The sequence below is a fragment of the Oncorhynchus masou genome, chromosome 24 (genome assembly GCF_036934945.1).
Source record: "Oncorhynchus masou masou isolate Uvic2021 chromosome 24, UVic_Omas_1.1, whole genome shotgun sequence".
NCBI lineage: Eukaryota > Metazoa > Chordata > Actinopteri > Salmoniformes > Salmonidae > Oncorhynchus > Oncorhynchus masou.
Window position 1 is genome coordinate 24,030,972 of NC_088235.1, and position 21,278 is coordinate 24,052,249.

At 41.7% G+C, this 21,278-nt stretch overlaps 1 protein-coding gene across 1 annotated transcript in view; it reads right to left on the reverse strand.

Annotated features, from left to right (window-relative positions):
* The window catches only part of LOC135511925 (protein sidekick-2-like), a 645,207-nt gene that overhangs the window by 104,902 nt on the left and 519,027 nt on the right, over positions 1 to 21,278 (reverse strand). Inside the window, exons 6-10 of the mRNA XM_064933447.1 lie at positions 14,277 to 14,388; positions 13,797 to 13,987; positions 13,322 to 13,405; positions 8,214 to 8,408; positions 2,594 to 2,710 (exon numbers count right to left, since the gene is read on the reverse strand). Of these exons, the coding sequence (XP_064789519.1) occupies positions 2,594 to 2,710; positions 8,214 to 8,408; positions 13,322 to 13,405; positions 13,797 to 13,987; positions 14,277 to 14,388 (699 nt within the window). The remainder of the gene's footprint in view (positions 1 to 2,593; positions 2,711 to 8,213; positions 8,409 to 13,321; positions 13,406 to 13,796; positions 13,988 to 14,276; positions 14,389 to 21,278) is intronic.

Genomic DNA, 21,278 nt, shown 5'->3' on the forward strand with positions numbered 1-21,278 from the left:
GCGATGACAACAAAACAATGAAATAACACATTTGGGAATATGATAACTCTGGGTCTTCCTTTCCTGTGGTGGTCCTCATGAGAACCAGTTTCATCATGGAGCTTTAACGTTTTCACAACTCCACATGTAGGAACGTTCAAAGTTCTTGACATTTTCAGGATTGACTGACCTTCATGTCTTAAAGTAATGATGGACTGTTGTTTCTCTTTAACTTTTTGAGCTGTTCTTGCCATAATATGGATTTAGTCTTTCACCAAATAGTGCTATCTTCTCTGTTCCATTTTTATTTATCTATGCAAGTTAGTTAAGAACAAATTCTTATTTACAATGACAGCCTACCGGGGAACACTCGGTTAACTTCTTGGCGCACCCATCCCATTAGCGGGATCATTTTCGCCAACATCTGCTGAATTGCAGAGCACCAAATTCGAATTAAATTACTAAAAATATTAAATTTTCATGAAATCACAAGTGCAATATAGCAAAACACAGCTTAGCTTGTTCTTAATCCACCTGGCGTGTCAGATTTCAAAAAAGCTTTTCGGTGACAGCTATCCAAGCATTTATGTTAGGACATCTCTATCAGCAGACAAAACATTACAAACAGCTAGCAGCAAAGTAGATTGGTCACGAATGTCAGAAAAGCGATAAAATGAATTGTTTACCTTTGATGATCTTCGGATGTTTGCACTCACGAGACTCCCAGTAACACAATAAATGTTCCTTTTGTTCCATAAAGATTATTTTTAAATCCAAAAACCTCCATTTGATTGGCGTGTTATGTTCAGAAATCCACAGGCTCGAGCGGTCATGACGGGGCAGACGAAAATTCCAAATAGTATCCGTAAAGTTTGTAGAAACATGTCAAATGTTTTTTATAATCAATCCCCAGGTTGTTTTTACAATAAATAATCAATATCTCAACTGGACTGTAACTTTTAAATAGGAGTGAGAGAGAAAATGTCTGCTCCAAGCTGGTCACGCATGCAAAACTCTGCTGGCACCCAGCCATCCAATGACGCAATGTGATTTTTCTCGCCCATTTTTCAGAATAAAAGCCTGAAACTATGTCTAAAGACTGTTCACACCATGTGGAAGCCATAGGAAAAGGAATCTGGTTGATATCCCTTTAAATGGAGGGAAGACATGCAATGGAACAGAGAGGTTTCAGGACAAACAGCACTTCCTGGTTGGATTTTCCTCAGGTTTTCATCTGCAATATCAGTTCTGTTTTACTTACAGACAATATTATGACAGGTTTAGAAACTTTAGAGTGTTTTCTATCCTAATCTGACAATTTTATGCATATTCTAGATTCTGGGCCTGAGAAATAGGCAGTTTCATTTGGGTACGTTTTTTATACAAACATCAAAAAACTGTCCCCTACACTGCCCTGTTCAGGGGCAGAACAACATATTTTTATCTTGTCAGCTCGGAGATTCAATCCAACAACCTTTCGGTTACTGGTCCAATGCGCTAACCACTAGGATACCAGCCACTCCAAATACCACCCCTAACTTGTCACAACACAACCGATTGGCAAAAACACATTAAGAAGGAAAGAAATTCCACAAATTCACATTTAACAAGGCACACCTGTTCCAGGTGACTTCCTTGTGAAGCTGGTTGAGAGAATGCCAAGACTTTGCAAAGCAGTCATCAAGGCAAAGAGTGGCTTTTTTGGATATTGCATGATTGCGTTATTTCATAGTTTTGATATCTTCACTATTTTATTACAATGTAGAAAATAGTAGCAATAAAGGAAAACCCTGGAATGAGTAGGTGTGTCCAAACGTTTGACTGGTACTGTAAATAATACAGAAAACACGAGAAATTAGAATTAAGACATGTCTGATGTCTTCATGGGACCCTTTAGTGGAAGCTGGGGAGCCGGTTTGGTGTACATCTTTGATTGATTCTTACTATTTTTTGATTGCATTTCATATTAAACGTGTTTAGTTTTGTATTTTGCTAAAAGAGACCTGGTTCTCAATATAACTCCATGTTTAAAGCTGCCAAAATGCACTTTCTGGGCCACCCGACCAAACGCACATAGAAATGTGAGTTATAGATCTCTCATTCTCATCGAAAGCAAGGCTAAGAAGTAGATATTTTCTATGTGTGCCATTTATATGCTTCCCGTTCTTACGTTTAGTTTTTGCATATTTTACTTTTGGTTTTTCACACCAGCTTCACAAAGCTGACAATACAATATTATTGGTTATATAATATATTTCACAGCTCTTTAGAAGGTACAATAATTCTTTACATGGAAATTATGCAAACTATTAGAATTTTAGTAACCAGGAAATGGTGGAGAGATTGCTGTATATTGCACCTTTAAATGACGGTTAAATAAAACATTTAATAAACCAATGTCTGCTATTCATCTGCATGCGCTAGATAGGCTGGTACCATGGGAGATGTGCATTCATCCGTCCTATTGCAGATAGTTGAGTAATGCTATGATTGGATTGCTCCATTCTCTTTAACTCCATTGTTTATACATCATGGAAAATAGCAGCCATATTGTGAATAGTCCCTTATGACATAGTGTGTGTCTGGTTGAGTGGTGCAGTGGAGAGAGTCTGACCTTTCTGCCAGGTGATAGCTGGTCTTGGTGCTCCTGATGTTTCACAGTGGAGAATGACTGACATGCCGTCAATCACCGTGCTGTCAGATGGTCCAGCTGTGATGTTAGGGGCGATGCCTGAGGACACAAGCACACACACACACACACACACACACACACACACACACACACACACACACACACACTGGAGTGACAAAGGCAGGCAGAGGGCTACAGAGAGGTGAAAGAGAGAAGTCATCTTCAATAGGAACTCATCTTCAAATCCATCCAGACAGTTATTGGCTGTGTCTGTTACAGACTTTCTCTGTCATGGATCTCATTGTTAAGTAGCACTAACACTCCCAGGATTAACACATCAGTCACCCAACTTTCATTTCCTTCACACCTTCCTCTCACAAACCAGAAACAGAGGGAGGGAGGGAGGGAGGGAGGGAGGGAGGGAGGGAGGGAGGGAGGGAGGGAGGGAGGGAGGGAGGGAGGGAGGGAGGGAGGGAGGGAGGGAGGGAGGGAGGGAGGGAGGGAGGGGAAAGAGACAGGGCGATAAAGCATTCTACCCCGCTCACAACAGGTGACTAATTAGGAAGCACGTGACATATAACATTTGATTGGATTGAGTCTTAGAAGATGACAACAGAACATGCCACTCAACCAACTGACAGAGAGAGGAAAAGAGGAAGGTAAAGAAAGAGAGAAATAGAAGAGTAAAAGGTATGGGGGCAAAGATATATTGAACAGAGAGGACAAGGGAGAGAGCAAGAGGGAGGCAATAAATACTAGGAAGGATATGACATAAGATGGCGACACAGGTAGAGAGAGGGAGGCAATACTACTAGGAAGGATATGACATTAGATTGTGACACAGGTAGAGGGAGGAAGGTAATAATCTAGAAAGGGTATGACATAAATGGTGACGCAGGTGGTGAGAAGGAGGGAGGCAATACTACTAGGAAGGATATGACATTAGATTGTGACACAGGTAGAGGGAGGAAGGTAATAATCTAGAAAGGGTATGACATAAATGGTGACACAGGTGGTGAGAAGGAGGGAGGCAATACTACTAGGAAGGATATGACATTAGATTGTGACACAGGTTTAATTTTTTTTTTTTAATTTTACCTTTATTTAACCAGGCAAGTCAGTTAAGAACAAATTCTTATTTTCAATGACAGCCTGGGAACAGTGGGAAGAATGACAGATTTGTACCTTGTCAGCTTGGGGGTTTGAACTTGCAACCTTCCAGTTACTAGTCCAATGCTCTAACCACTAGGCTACCCTGCCGCCCCAGGTAGAGGGAGGAAGGCAATAATCTAGCAAGGGTATGACATAAATGGTGACACAGGTAGTGAGAGGGAGGGAGGCAATACTACTAGGAAGGATATGACATTAGATTGTGACACAGGTAGAGGGAGGAAGGCAATAATCTAGCAAGGGTATGACATAAATGGTGACACAGGTAGTGAGAGGGAGGGAGGCAATACTACTAGGAAGGATATGACATTAGATTGTGACACAGGTAGAGGGAGGAAGGCAATAATCTAGCAAGGGTATGACATAAATGGTGACACAGGTAGTGAGAGGGAGGGAGGCAATACTACTAGGAAGGATATGACATTAGATTGTGACACAGGTAGAGGGAGGAAGGCAATACACTAGGTAGGGTATGACATAAATGGTGACACAGGTAGTGAGAGGGAGGGAGGCAATACTACTAGGAAGGATATGACATTAGATTGTGACACAGGTAGAGGGAGGAAGGCAATACACTAGGTAGGGTATGACATAAATGGTGACACAGGTAGAGAGAGGGAGAGACAGAAAGATTCCTTCACTCTGTTAACATGGTCACATTAAGTAGTACATATCAATGAGACATATAGACAGAATAAGTCAAATAAAGGAAACAAGTAAAAGGATGAGTAAAAAGAGTTGTAGCCAGAGTAAAATGATGAGTAAAAGGAGTTGTAGACAGAGTAAAAGGATGAGTAAAATGAGTTGTAGACAGAGTAAAAGGATGAGTAAAAGGAGATGTAGCCAGAGTAAAAGGAGTTGTAGCCAGAGTAAAATGAGTTGGAGCAAGAGTAAAAGGAGCTGTAGACAGAGTAAAAGGATGAGTAAAAGGAGTTGTAGCCAGAGTAAAAGGAGCTGTAGACAGAGTAAAAGGATGAGTAAAATGAGTTGTAGCCAGAGTAAAAGGAGTTGTAGACAGACTAAAAGGAGCTGTAGACAGAGTAAATGGATGAGAAAATGGAGTTGTAGCCAGAGTAAAAGGATGAGTAAAAGGAACTGTAGACAGAGTAAAAGGATGAGTAAAAGGAGTTGTATCCAGAATAAAAGGATGAGTAAAAGGAGTTGTAGCCAGAGTTAAAGGAGCTGTAGACAGAGTAAAAGGAGCTGTAGACAGAGTAAAAGGAGCTGTAGACAGAGTAAAAGGATGAGTAAAAGGAGTTGTAGCCAGAATAAAAGGATGAGTAAAAGGAGTTGTAGCCAGAGTTAAAGGAGCTGTAGACAGAGTAAAATGAGCTGTAGACAGAGTAAAAGGAGCTGTAGACAGAGTAGAAAGGAGTTGTAACCAGAGTAAAAGGAGTTGTAGCCAGAGTAAAAGGAGATGTAGACAGTGTAAAAGGAGGTGTAGATAGAGTAAAAGGAGCTGTAGACAGAGTAAAAGGATGAGTAAAAGGAGTTGTAGCCAGAGTAAAAGGAGATATAGCCAGAGTAAAAGGATGAGTAAAATGAGTTGTAGCCAGAGTAAAAGGAGATGTAGATAGAGTAAAAGGAGCTGTAGACAGAGTAAAAGGATGAGTAAAAGGAGTTGTAGCCAGAGTAAAAGGAGATATAGCCAGAGTAAAAGGATGAGTAAAATGAGTTGTAGCCAGAGTAAAAGGAGCTGTAGACAGACTAAAAGGAGCTGTAGACAGACTAAAAGGAGCTGTAGACAGAGTAAAAGGATGAGAAAAAGGAGTTGTAGCCAGAGTAAAAGGATGAGTAAAAGGAGTTGTAGACAGAGTTAAAGGAGCTGTAGACAGAGTAAAATGATGAGTAAAAGGAGTTGTAGCCAGAGTAAAAGGATGAGTAAAAGGAGTTGTAGCCAGAGTAAAAAGATGAGTAAAAGGATTTGTAGCCAGAGTAAAAGGATGAGTAAAAGGAGTTGTAGCCAGAGTAAAAAGATGAGTAAAAGGAGTTGTAGCCAGAGTAAAAGGATGAGTAAAAGGAGTTGTAGCCAGAGTAAAAGGATGAGTAAAAGGAGTTGTAGCCAGAGTAAAAGGATGAGTAAAAAGAGTTGTAGCCAGAATAAAAAGATGAGTAAAAGGAGTTGTAGCCAGAGTAAAAGGATGAGTAAAAGGAGTTGTAGCCAGAGTAAAAGGATGAGTAAAAGGAGTTGTAGCCAGAGTAAAAGGATGAGTAAAAGGAGTTGTAGCCAGAGTAAAAGGATGAGTAAAAGGAGTTGTAGCCAGAATAAAAAGATGAGTAAAAGGAGTTGTAGCCAGAGTAAAAGGATGAGTAAAATGAGTTGTAGCCAGAGTAAAAGGATGAGTAAAAGGAGTTGTAGCCAGAATAAAAAGATGAGTAAAAGGAGTTGTAGCCAGAGTAAAAGGAGTTGTAGCCAGAGTAAAAGGATGAGTAAAAGGAGTTGTAGCCAGAGTAAAAGGATGAGTAAAAGGAGTTGTAGCCAGAGTAAAAGGATGAGTAAAAGGAGTTGTAGCCAGAGTAAAAGAAGCTGCAGACAGAGTAAAAGGATAAGTAAAATGATTTGTAGCCAGAGTAAAATAATTAGTAAAAGGAGTTCAAATCAAAAATGATTTGTCACGTGCACCGAATACAATACAACAGGCTCTAACCAATAGTGCAAAAAAGGTATTAGGTGAACAATAGGTAAGTAAAGAAATAAATCAACAGTAAAAATACAGGCTATATACAGTAGTGAGGCTATAAAAGTAGCGAGGCTACATACAGACACTGGTTAGTTAGGCTGATTGAGATAGTATGTACATGTAAATATGGTTAAAGTGACTATGCATATATGATGAACAAAATTTAGCAGTAGCGTAAAAGAGTGTTTTGTGGGTGGTGGGTGGCGGGTGACGGGACACAATGTAGATAGCCCAGTTAGCCAATGTGTGGGAGCCCTGGTTTGTCGGCATAATTGAGGTAGTATGTACAAGAATGTATAATTAAAGTGACTATGCATATATGATAAACAGAGAGTAGCAGAGGGGTTGGGGAGTTGGGAGGGGCACACAATGCAAATAGTCCAGGTAGCCATTTGATTAGCTGTTCTGGAGTCTTATGGCTTGGGGGTAAAAACGACTGAGAAGCCTTTTTGTCCTAGACTTGGCACTCCGGTACCGCTTGCCATGTGGTAGTAGAGATAACAGTCTATGACTGGGATGGCTGAGGTCTTTGATAATTTTTAGGGCCTTCCTCTGACACCGCCTGGTGTAGAGGTCCTGGATGGCAGGCAGTTTAACCCCAGTGATGTACTGGGCCATACGCACTACCCTCTGAAGTGCCTTGCGGTCAGAGGCCGAGCAATATCCGTACCAGGCAGTGATGCAACCAGTCAGGATGCTCTCGAATTTGCAGCTGTAGAACCTTTTGAGGATCTGAGGACCCATGCCAAATCTTTTTAGTTTCTTGAGGGGGAAAGTCTTTGTCGTCCCCTCTTCATGACTGTCTTGGTGTGTTTGGACTATTCCAATTTGTTATTGATGTGCACACCAACGAACTTGAAGCTCTCAACCTGCTCCACTACAGACACGTCAATGAGAATGGGGGCATACTCGGTCCTCCTTTTCCTGTAGTCCACAATCATCTCCTTAGTCTTGGTTACGCTGAGGGATAGGTTGTTATTCTGGCACCACCCGGCCAGGTCTCTGACCTCCTCCCTATAGGCTCTTGTCGTTGCCGGTGATCAGGCCTACCACTGTTGTGTCGTCTGCAAACTTAATGATGGTGTTGGAGTCATGCCTGGCCATGCAGTCGTGGGTGAACAGGGAGTACTGGAGGGGACTGAGCACGCACCCCTGGGGATGTCCCTGCGTTGAGGATCAGTGTGGCAGATGTGTTGCTACCTCCCCTCACCACCTGGGCGCGGCCCGTCTGGAAGTCCAGGATCCAGTTGCAGAGTGAGGTGTTTAGTCCCAGGATCCTTAGCTAGTGATGAGCTTTGAGGGTACTATGGTGTTGAACGCTGAGCTGTAGTCAATGAATAGGATTCTCACATAAGTGTTCCTTTTGTCCAGGTGGGAAAGGGCAGTGTGGAGTGCAATAGAGATTGCATCATCTGTGGATCTGTTTGGGCGGTATGCAAATTGGAGTGGGTCCTAGGATTTCTGGGATAATGGTGTTGATGCGAGCCATTCCCAGCCTTTCAAAGCACTTCATGGCTACGGATGTGAGTGCTACGGGTCAGTAGTCATTTAGGCATGTTGCCTTTGTGTTCTTGGACACATGGACTATGGTGGTCTGCTTGAAACATGTTGGTATTACAGACTCAATCAGGGATATGTTGAAAATGTTGTAGACAGCTTAAAATTAGTTTTAGACAGAGTAAAGGGATGAGTAAAAACAGTTGTGGACAGAGTAAAAGGAGTGAAAAGACTAGAACATCAGGTAAACTCACTAGTGACAGCCAGGTAGGTGTTGGTCTGCACCTCTCCTGCCAGGTTCCATGCAAAGCATTGGAACATCCCTGTGTCGTCAGGAAGAAGGCCGTTGACCTGCAAACTGCCCCCCACTAACACCCTATACCTGGGCGTTTTCACTGGGCTGATGGGCACCGCATCCTTATACCACACAATGTCTGGTTGAGGCACACCTAAAGGAAGGATAGAAGTAGTTAATTAAATACTGGGAAAGCATCAAACACACATATGTCTCCAAATGTCGACATTTGTGGAGACATGTAATCAAACACACACACACCTGTATATGTGGACATGTGGGGACATGTAATCAAACTCACACACACCTGTACATGTGGGGACATGTAATCAAACTCACACACACCTGTACATGTGGGGACATGTAATCAAACACACACCTGTACATGTGGACATGTAATCAAGCACACACACACACACACACACCTGTACATGAGGACATGTAATCAAGCACACACACACACACACCTGTACATGAGGACATGTAATCAGGACCTGAAATGACATACCCAAATCTAACTGCCTGTAGCTCAGGACCTAAAATGACATACCCAAATCTAACCTCCTGTAGCTCAGGACCTGAAATGACATACCCAAATCTAACTGCCTGTAGCTCAGGACCTAAAATGACATACCCAAATCGAATTGCCTGTAGCTCAGGACCTAAAATGACATACCCAAATCTAACTGCCTGTAGCTCAGGACCTGAAATGACATACCCAAATCGAATTGCCTGTAGCTCAGGACCTAAAATGACATACCCAAATCTAACTGCCTGTAGCTCAGGACCTGAAATGACATACCCAAATCGAATTGCCTGTAGCTCAGGACCTAAAATGACATACCCAAATCTAACTGCCTGTAGCTCAGGACCTGAAATGACATACCCAAATCGAATTGCCTGTAGCTCAGGACCTAAAATGACATACCCAAATCTAACCTCCTGTAGCTCAGGACCTAAAATGACATACCCAAATCTAACTGCCTGTAACTCAGGACCTAAAATGACATACCCAAATCGAATTGCCTGTAGCTCAGGACCTAAAATGACATACCCAAATCTAACCTCCTGTAGCTCAGGACCTAAAATGACATACCCAAATCTAACTGCCTGTAGCTCAGGACCTAAAATGACATACCCAAATCTAACCTCCTGTAGCTCAGGACCTGAAATGACATACCCAAATCTAACTGCCTGTAGCTCAGGACCTAAAATGACATACCCAAATCGAATTGCCTGTAGCTCAGGACCTGGAATGAAATACCCAAATCTAACCTCCTGTAGCTCAGGACCTAAAATGACATACCCAAATCTAACCTCCTGTAGCTCAGGACCTGAAATGACATACCCAAATCGAATTGCCTGTAGCTCAGGACCTGAAATGACATACCCAAATCTAACTGCCTGTAGCTCAGGACCTGAAATGACATACCCAAATCTAACTGCCTGTAGCTCAGGACCTGAAATGACATACCCAAATCTAACTGCCTGTAGTTCAGGACCTGAAATTACATACCCAAATCTAACCTCCTGTAGCTCAGGACCTGAAATGACATACCCAAATCGAATTGCCTGTAGCTCAGGACCTGGAATGACATACCCAAATCTAACCTCCTGTAGCTCAGGACCTAAAATGACATACCCAAATCTAACCTCCTGTAGCTCAGGACCTGAAATGACATACCCAAATCGAATTGCCTGTAGCTCAGGACCTGAAATGACATACCCAAATCTAACTGCCTGTAGCTCAGGACCTGAAATGACATACCCAAATCTAACTGCCTGTAGCTCAGGACCTGAAATGACATACCCAAATCTAACTGCCTGTAGCTCAGGACCTGAAATGACATACCCAAATCTAACTGCCTGTAGCTCAGGACCTGAAATGACATACCCAAATCTAACCTCCTGTAGCTCAGGACCTGAAATGACATACCCAAATCTAACTGCCTGTAGCTCAGGACCTGAAACAAGGATATGCATATCGTAATACCATTTGAAAGGAAATACTTTGAAGTTTGTGGAAATGTGAAACTATTGTAGGAGAATGTAACTCATTAGATCTGGTAAAAGATAATACAAAAAAAAACATGCCTTTTTCCACAATATCTTTGAAATGCAAGAGAAACGTCACAATGTACTATTTCAGGTTAGGTGCAACTTTGATTTTGGCCACTAGATGGAAGAAGATAATATGCAAAGTTTTAGACTGGTACAATTAACTATTGCATTTTTGTCCACATTTTTTTTTTTAAATCAAGGCTGCCCAAATGTGCCTAATTGGTTTATTAATACATGTTCAAGTTCATAACTGTCCATTCTCCTCAAACAATAGCATGGTATTATTTCGATTTAATAGCTACTGTAAATTGAACAGTGCAGTTAGATTAACAAGAATTTAAGCTTTCGGCCCACATCAGATATGGCTATATCCTGGGAAATGTTATTGTTACTTACAACCTCATGCTAATCACATTAGCCTACATTGGTTGCTCTACTAAAAGTTGTTTGATTATGCTGCAGGATTTAGAGGTAATTTGAGGTTTAGTACGGTACCCTGTGTCACCACTTAATTTCTCCAGACCAGCACAAGGGGGAGTTAGAGCACTGATTATGCTTTTGAGTTCTACTGTGTCTCTAATTGTCAATGAATGGGCGACATAAACCTATATAGAAACCTTACTAAAACTGTTGTTCCATTAAGGTTTTTATTACTTTATTTTGTTAGGATTTTGCTCTTGTAGTACTGTAGCCTACTTCCGACCGGTCATGCTGTACAGCGCCTGAGTGTGACAAAGGTCTAAGACACTGCATAGCAGTGCAAGCTGTGTTAATACAGTTGCTGGTTCAATACCTGTGTGCACAATGGGATTGCCTTGCAGTTCTCCAGCTGTATCCACTGAAAGCATATGAGGTTCAAGGCACAGGATGAGCCGCAGGGCCATGCACAGAAGACCGACCTAGCCGATTGGGAAGGGAAGAGGAGGAAGTGGAAGTGGGAGGGGGGTTGGACACCCGCCTCACTGGCAACACTTTTAGGGGTATTGCACTAATAATGGCGCTGATGAGGGAACAGTTCCTGCTGTTCTGTTCTTAGTGCCAGTCTGTACGTTCAAACTAAAACAATTATGGCATCTTTATGCTTTCGTTAATAAAATAATGATAAAAATACTCTTTCAAAATGCCAATGTTTATTTAGTTATGGAGCCATAATGAATTACTATGTTAATAAATATCACTGAATTTCAGAAATATCCTCCAATCCTCCATATGCAATTATTGGCAGAGTCACATCATTTTTTTCAATATACTATAGGCCTACCATAGGTGACATGAGTCTCACTAGTGTAAAGTAATGTGCTGTTAAAAGTGGTGTAGGTCTTATTTATTAAAAGAGCATATTGAAGTTAGAAGCAATAGGATTTGAAGCAATAGCCTACAACAATTTTAGCACCGTTTCGTGCTGCTCTGAGACAAGCATGGGGACTGGTCTTGGGTGAGGTTAACTGAAATGCATTCCAGGTGACTACCTTATAGAGCTGGTTGAGACAAAGCCAAAAGTGTGCAAAGCTGTCATCGAGGCAAAGGGTGGCTAATTTGAAGAATCTCAAATGTAAAAAATATTTTGATTTGTTTAACACTTTTTTTGGTTACTACATGATTCCATATGAGAAATGATGTCAGTCAGTCACTTTTTTCACGTAATTTCCGGTCACAACTTGCAGACTTGTTTACGTGCTGCTGTGCATTTTGTTGCTAACCTTACTTTGCTACCTGACAACTTAACGGTTTTTACTTTTGAATTACTGTTTATACTTTTAGTTTTTCCCTCGCTCAACTTTTTTTCATTCAACTTTTTCACTCCGGACGGTTTATCTGGACGTGGTTCTTCAGGACCTCCACCAACCGAAGCTAAGTTGTAACATTAATATGATGCCTTCTAATTGCAGTAGCTGTACTCATAATATACAGGAGAACGATCGCCAGCTTCAGACGCAATCGTTAGGCAAGGGTCATTTCAGTGTAGGACAGGATGAAACAGCGTCTGTGCCACCAGTAAGTACAGATAGTAGTATAAATCCCCTCGCACAGTCCCGGACAACTTCTCATGGCGTCTGGAGGGAAATGCTGTAGGAATGCTCAACCGGTGTTGCTCATTCATTTGACAGAAACTTTCAACCGGTTCTCTCCACTAAGCAGCGAGTCAGAGTCAGAGGCCGAGCCTTCTCTGGTCTCTACTTCTCCCGTTACGGGGTCTGAGACGCCGAAGCTTCCCACCATTATCTCTGACAAATTGAAAACCCTAGTCATTGGCGACTCCATTACCTGCAGTATTAGACTTAAAACAAATCATCCAACGATCATACACTGTTAACCAGGGGGCAGGGCTACCGACGTTCAGTCCAATCTGAAGATGGTGCTGGCTAAAACTAAAACTGGCAAGTGTAGAGAGTATAGAGATATTGTTATCCAAGTCGGCACCAACAATGTTAGGATGAAACAGTCAGAGGTCACCAAGTGCAACATAGCTTCAGGGTGTACATCAGCTAGAAAGATGTGTTGGCATCAAGTAATTGTCTCTGGCCCCTCCCAGTTAGGGGGAGTGATGAGCTCTACAGCTGAGTTCTATAGTCTCACAACTCAATTGCTGGTTGAAAACTGTTTTCTGCCCCTTCCAAAAGTGGTTGGGGTTATATCCTGCCTGTTTGGCCCTGTCTGGGGGTATTGTCAGATGGGGCCACAGTGTCTCCCGACCCCTCGTCTCAGCCTCCAGTATTTATGCTGCAGTAGTTTAAGTTTCGGGGCTAGAGTCAGTCTGTTATATCTGCAGTATTTTTCTCTCTCTCTCTCTCTCTCTCTCTCTCTCTCTCTCTCTCTCTCTCTCTCTCTCTCTCTCTCTCTCTCTCTCTCTCTCTCTCTCTCTCTCTCTCATATCAGCTGATAAATTTGATATGTATTATTCATAGTGTTTATGTCTTCACTATTATTATACCAATGTAGAAAACCCTGGAATGAGTAGATGTGTCCAAACTTTTGATTGGTACTGTATATGTGCATGTGTCTCACCTCGTGCCTGACAGGGGATATCCACAATTTTCTCCATCTCAGCAGTGATGTGTTTCTCTGGTTCCTTCACAAACTGGGGAGGCTCTGAAGGAGAGTGGGAGATATGGTGAGGTAATTGTCAGACAGTTGAAGCAAATAAAAACCTTGAGGAGTACTTAAAGTCTTACACAAATCTCCTGAACATTGCATGATTTACCCAAAACCATGAAATGCAACACCCCTGTTCCTCAAGATAAAATTTGGCCTTCAGAATCTGTATGGAACGTATATTCATGAACACAAATCAAACAAACCAAACAAAACTATTTAGCCATGCTTACCATGTGCACGTAAATAGGCCCCAGAGTCATACGCTGTACATGTAATTAGGCCCCTGATAGGCCCCAGAGTCGTACTTTGTACATGTAGGTTGGCCTAGGCCCCCGAGTCGTATTTTGAACATGTAGGTTGGCCTAGGCCCCAGATATATTCATACCTTGAACATGTAGGTAGGCCCCAGCATTGACAGAAGGCACACTGCTGCTGCGGAGGACCACCTCACACTCATAGAACCCTGAGTCACTGACCACAGGGCCGATAATGGTCAGTCTGCGGTTGAAGTCACTCAGACCACTGGTGACCAGAACCCTGTTCTTCCTCCATGTGATGCTGAGTTTGATCAGTGGTCTGGGATGGAAGAGAGAGAGACAGAGAGATACACTCATGATATTGAAAAGACAAATCTATTTACCAAATATCTTTGTGCATTGCATCAGCCAAATACAGACAGATTAGTATTTGACTCATTAATAACTCATTACACATTCGTATAAAAAATAGTTTTTTTCTCAAAATTATCCATCAAAACCAATCAGTCTGGCAGGAACACAATAGATAATGACAGAGTAGAGACTAGGGAGTGACAGCTAGAGTACGTTGTCACAGTGGGCCTCCGGGGTGGTGGGGGGGAGGTTACCTTGCGTTCGCGACACACTCCATGGTGGCTTCAGACGTGCCTGACACTACACTGGTGTTTTTTGGGGGGATGATTATGGTGGGGGCAATGGGGTCTGCAGGCCCACCAACATCTAGAGAAAGAGAGAGAGAGAGAGAGAGAGAGAGAGAGAGAGAGAGAGATATTTATATACGTATATATGACCACATCAGAATCAAACAGTGATCAGTGTACTACATGCAATAGAAATGATACAATCTAAAAGGTATGTAGTTCATATTGAGTGTCTCTATGGATGGTCTGCTCTGACTGATTACATAGCCCAGGCTAATTTTCAGGTCGGAGCCGTGTTGTCCATTACATGTCAGTCTTAATCTAAAATAGATTTTTTTTAAATCCTCATTATTAACATACAGTACCCTCTAATGAGAAAGTGAAAACCCTTTTTTAGATATTTTTGCAAATGCATGGAAACAGGTCCCCAAGAACACAGTGGCCTCCAAAATTCTTATATGGAAGAAGTTTGGAACCGCCAAGACTTTGGAGTGGCTTTTTCGGACAATTATCTGAATGTCCTTGAGTGGCCGAGCTAGAGCACGGACTTGAACCAGATCAAACATCTCTGAAGAGACCTGAAAATACCTTTGGAGCAACGCTCCAGGATCTGCAGAAAAGAATGGGAGAAACTCCCCAAATACAGGTCGGGCAAGCTTGTAGCGTCATACCCAAGAAGAATTGAGGCTCTTAGCGCTGCCAAAGGTCTGAATACTTATGTAAATGTGATATTTCAGGTGAGAAGCTTTGATAAATGTACATTTCTAAAAACATTTCCTAAAACCTGGTTTTGCCTTGTCATTATGGGGTATTATGCTGATGAGGGGAAAAAACTCAGCAAAAAAAGAAACGTCCCCCTTTCAGGACTTTGTTTTTCAAAGATAATTCGTAAAAATCCAAATAACTTCACAGATCTTAATTGAAAAGGGTTTAAACACGGTTTCCCATGCTTGTTCAATGAATCATAATTGACTCTGTCAATCACCATATTCTTATCGGCAGACTCAGTAGCCTCTGTTTTTCTGATGACTGCCTTGCCTGGTTCAACAACTACGTTGCAGACAGAGTTCAGTGTGTCAAATCGGAGGGCATGCTGTCCGGTCCTTTGGCAGTCTCTATGGGGGTGCCACAGGGTTCAATTCTCGGGCTGACTCTTTTCTCTGTATATATCAATGATGTTGCTCTTGCTGCAGATGACACCATTCTGTATACCTCCGGCCCGTCCTTGGACACTGTGCTATCTAACGAGCTTCAATGCCATACAACACTCCTTCCATGGCCTCCAACTGCTCTTAAACGCTAGTAAAACCAAATGCATGCTTTTCAACCATTTGCTCCCTGCACCCCCGTCTAGCATCATCACCCTGGATGGTTCCGACCTAGAATATGTGGACATCTATAAGTACCTAGGTGTCTGGCTAGACTGTAAACTATCCTTCCAGACTCATATCAAAATCTCCAATCTAAAATAAAATCTAGAATCGGCTTTCTATTCCGCAACAAAGCCTCCTTCACTCACTCCGCCAAACTTACCCTAGTAAAACTGACTATCATAACAATACTCGACTTCGGCGATGTCATCTACAAAATAGCTTCCAATACTCTACTCAGCAAACTGGATGCAGTTTATCACAGTGCCATCCGTTTTGTCACTAAAGCACCTTATACCACCCACCACTGCGACCTGTATGCTCTAGTCGGCTGGCCCTCGCTACATATTCGTCGCCAGACCCACTGGCTCCAGGTCATCTACAAGTCCATGCTAGGTAAAGCTCCGCCTTATCTCAGTTCACTGGTCATGATGGCAACACCCACCTGTAGCACGCGCTCCAGAAGGTGTATCTCACTGTATCTCACAAGCCAACACCTCATTTGGCCGCCTTTCGTTCCAGTTCTCTGCTGCTTGTGACTGGAACGTATTGCAAAACTCGCTGAAGCTGGAGACTTATCTCCCTCACCAACTTCAAACATCTGCAATCTGAGCAGCTAACCGATTGCTGCAGCTGAACATAGGTAAATAGCCTAACAAAAGGCTAAGCTGTCTTTCAAAATATTGCACTTGTGATTTCATGAATATGAATATTTTCTAGTAATATTATTTGACTTTTGCGCTATGCTATTCAGCGGTTGCAGATGAAAATGATCCCGCAACAGGGATTGGTAGTGTCAAGAAGTTTTAACATCCCAGCCATCCTACAATCTAAGCTTGATGCCCTCAATCTCACACAAATTATCAATGAACCTACCAGGTACCACCCCAAAGCCGTAAACACGGGCAACCTCATAGATATCATTCTATCATTCTAACCAACTTGCCCTCTAAATACAACTGTTTTCAACCAAGATCTCATCTGTAATGGGTCAGCGGTCAAATGGTTTTTGTGAAAATGTTGCTGGCTGAATTCTAGGCTTATAGCTATGCTAACTATCAATACTCTGACACAAATGCTTGTTTAGCTATGGTTGAAAAGCATATTTTGAAAATCTGAGATGACAGTGTGGTTAACAAAAGTCTAAGCTTGAGAGCAAATATATTTATTTCATTTCATTTGCAATATTCATGAATAGTTAACGTTGCATTATGCTAATGAGCTTGAGGCTATAAATAGGATCCCGGATCCGGGATTGCTCGACGCAAGAAGTTAACTAACCTCCAGACGAGTTTCAATGCCATTCAACCCTCCTTCCGTGGCCTCCAAATACAAATAAAACTAAATGCATGCTCTTCAACCGATCGCTGCCTGCACCTGCCCGCCCATCCAACATCACTACTCTGGACGGTTCTGACTTAGAATATGTGGACAACTACTAATACCTAGGTGTCTGGTTAGACTGTAAACTCTCCTTCCAGACTCACATCAAACATCTCCAATCCAAATCTAGAATTGGCTTCCTATTTCGCAACAAGCATCCTTCATTCATGCTGCCAAACAAACTCTTGTAAAACTGTCCATCCTACCGATCCTCGACTTCGGCGATGTAATTTACAAAATAGCCTCCAATACCCTACAGTCTATCACAGTGCCATCCGTTTTGTCACCAAAGCCCCATATACTACCCACCACTGCGACTTGTACTCTCACGTTGGCTGGCCCTCGCTTCATACTCGTCTCCAAACCCACTGGCTCCAGGTCATCTACAAGACCCTGCTAGGTGAAGTCCCCCCTTATCTCAGCTCGCTGATCACCATAGCAGCATCCACCTGTAGCACGCGCTCCAGCAGGTATATATTTCTGGTCACCCCCAAAACCAATTCTTCCTTTGGCCGCCTCTCCTTCCAGTTCTCTGCTGCCAATGACTGCAACGAACTTCAAAAATCTCTGAAACTGGAAACACTTATCTCTCTCACTAGCGTTAAGCACCAGCTGTCAGAGCAGCTCACAGATTACTGCACCTGTATTAGCCCATCTATAATTTAGCCCAAACAACTACCTCTTTCCCTACTGTATTTATTTATTTATGTATTTATTTTGCACCTTTGCACCCCATTATTTCTATCTCTACCTTGCACATTCTTCCACTGCAAATCTACCATTCCAGTGTTTTACTTGCTATACTGTATTTACTTCGCCACCATGGCCTTTTTTGCCTTTACCTCCCTCTCTCACCTCATTTGCACACGTTCTATATAGATCGCAACTTGTTCTCAACTTGCCTACCTGGTTAAATAAAGGTGAAATAAAAAAAACAATAAAAAAACTGCTGTTTTGGATTATGTCAACCTGGTGACCAATTTCACCACACAACACCTTGTATAAAATATTATGAATGTGTACGTTTTAAACAACGTCAGATCTTTAACATTTTATCCAGAAAAAGAAAACAATATCCTGGGCAGCACCTCCTACTGGAGAGTTGATCTATCATCTGTTATCAATTATGGCTCACATCTTATGTTTTAACCAAGCCCTGCTTAGCTAGAAATGTGTCACTGACTACTGCCAATGTGCTATGGTGAGAATGATTATTGAGAGATCTTTTAACACTAAGTACATTCACTGTTGCTATTTCAGTCATTTGAAAAGGTAGTTTTAGCAGAGCAAATGAAATGTAACCATACATTACAAATCATAAATTATTACTACATATTTATGCATACAGCTATGGTTTCAATTCAACCCAGGGTTAAACCAAAAATACACAATGCATACAGGCTTAGGGTTTCAAACTTTGGTTGATTTGAAATGTCATTTTCAAGTTAATTAATATGTTCGATTCACATCTCCACGTCAACCAAACAAGTTAAAGAATAGGATGAAATGAAATTAAACTTTGATTTGCATTTGACTTGATCCTATTCATTAAGTTAGATTTTTGGTTGAGATGGAGACATTAATTCAACATATCAATTATTAATTTTTAGACAAACTGGATTGTGATTGGTTGTCAACGCAACCAAATATCAACATTGAAGGAAATGTATCTAATGCTTGGATAGGTCCATCTGTGCAATAAACTTAGTCTGGCTTTAATTCCAGTTGGCGACAAATTAATAATTGATATGTTGAATTGACGTCTCCATCTCAACCAAAAATCTAGGTTAAAGAACAGGACTAAATCAAATAAAACTTTAAAATGTTTTAAAAAACTTTAAAAGTTTGATTTGATTTAGGCCAACTCTGATTGAAATGGAGACTGAATCCAACATATCAATTATTCATTTCTAGACAAACTGGAATTAAAGCCAGTGTCACGACTTCTAACGAAGTCGTTGCCTCTCCTTGTTCGGGCGGTGCTCGGCGTTCGACGTCACCGGTCTTCTAGCCATCATTGATCCTTTTTTCATTTTCCATTGGTTTTGTCTTGTCTTCCACACACCTGTTTTCAATCCCATTCATTACCTGTTGTGTATTTAACCCTCTGTTTCCCCTCATGTCTTTGTCAGAGATTGTTTTATTGTCAGTATAGAGTGATTGTTTCATAGGTGCGCGTCGTGGCCTCGTACCCATGTTTGGTTTGTTTGTTCATTTATTGTTATGGAGCATACTCGTGAATCTTTATTAAAAGACTCCATTTTACACTCAGTTTGACTCTCCTGCGCCTGACTTCCCTGCCACCTATTACACCTATGCGTGACAGAATCTCTGACCAATATATATGAAGTCAGCAAAAGATACATCTCCATCAAATGTTGATATTTGGTTGTGTTGAAAACCAAACAAAATTCAATAACACTTTTGCAATAGACTAGTTACAGTGGATTGCGAAAGTGTTCACCCCCCTATGGTATTTTTCTTTTTTTTTTTACCTTACAACCTGGAATTTAAATAGATTTTGGGGGGGTTGTATCATTTGATTTACACAATGTGCCTACCACATTGAAAAAAATTGAAACCACATTGAAAAAAACTGAACTTTAGCATGCATAACTATTCACCCCCACCGTCAATACTTTGTAGAGTCACCTTTTGCAGCAATTACAGTTGGATGGGTTCGGCTGGTGTACAGCATTCTTTAATTCATACCACAGATGTTCAATTGGATTGAGGTCTGGGCTTTGACTAGGCCATTCCAACAAATGTAGATGTTTCCCCTTAAACCACTCAAGTGTTGCTTTAGCAGTATGCTTAGGGTCATTGTCCTGCTGGAAGGTGAACCTCCGTCCCAGTCTCAAATCTCTGGAAGACTGAAACAGGTTTCACTCAAGAATTTCCCTGTATTTAGCATCATCCATCATTCCTTCAATTCTGACCAGAATCCCAGTCCCTGCCGAGGAAAAACATCCCCACGGCATGATTCTACCACCACCATGCTTCACTGTGGGGATGGTATTCTCGGGGTGATGAGAGGTTTTGGGTTTGCGCCAGACAGAGTTTTCCTTGATGGCTAAAAAGCAAAATTTTAGGATCATCTGACCAGTGTACATTCTTCCAAATGTTTGGGGAGTCTCCCACATGCCTTTTGGCAAACATCAAACGTGTTTGCTTATTTTTCTCAAAACCAATGGCTTTTTTTCTGGCCACACTTCTCTAAAGCCCAGGTCTGTGGAGTGTACAGCTTAAAGTGGTCCTTCCGGGTTATCTTTGTTGCCTCTCTGATTAATTCCCTCCTTGCCTGGTGTGTGAGTTTTGCTGAACGGCCCTCTCTTGGAAGGTTTGTTGTGGTGCCATATTCTTAACATTTTTAAATAAATGGATTTAATGGTGCTCCGTATGATGTCAATGTTCCGGATATTTGTTTTATTTTATAACACAACTCTGACCTGTACTTCTCCACAACTTTGGCCCTGACCTGCTTGGAGAGCTCCTTGGTCTTCATGGTGTCGCTTGCTTGGTGGTGCCCTTTGTCTTGTGGTGTTGCAGACTCTGGGGCCTTTCATAACAGGTGTACATATACTGACATCATGTGACAGATCATGTAACACTTAGATTGCACACAGGTGGACTTTATTTAACTAATTATGTTACTTCTGAAGGTAATTGGTTGCACCAGATCTCATTTTGGGGCTTCAAATCAAATCAAAGTTTATTTGTCCAACAGGTGAACAGTGAAATGATTGCTTACAGGCTCTAACCAATGGTGTGGAAAAAAACATGTATGTGTGTGTGTGTGTGTGTAGGTAAGTAAAGAAATAAATAAAATGAGTAAAAAAGAGATTTGAAAAAAGAGTAGCAAGGCTATATACAGACACCTGTTAGTCAGGCTTATTGAGGTAGTATGTACATGTAGGTATCGTTAAAGTGACTATGCATATATGATGAACAGAGAGTAGCAGAAGCGTAAAAAGAGGGGTTGGCAGGTGGTGGGACACAATGCAGATAGCCCGGTTAGCCAATGTGCGGGAGCACTGGTAGGTCGGGCACAATTTAGGTAGTATGTACATGAATGTATAGTTAAAGTGACTATGCAAATAAATTCATTAAAAATCCTACAATGTGATTTTCTGGAAAAAAATCTAATTTTGTCTGTCATAGTTGAAGTGTACCTATGATGAAAATTACAGAGATCTCTCATCTTTTTAAGTGGGAG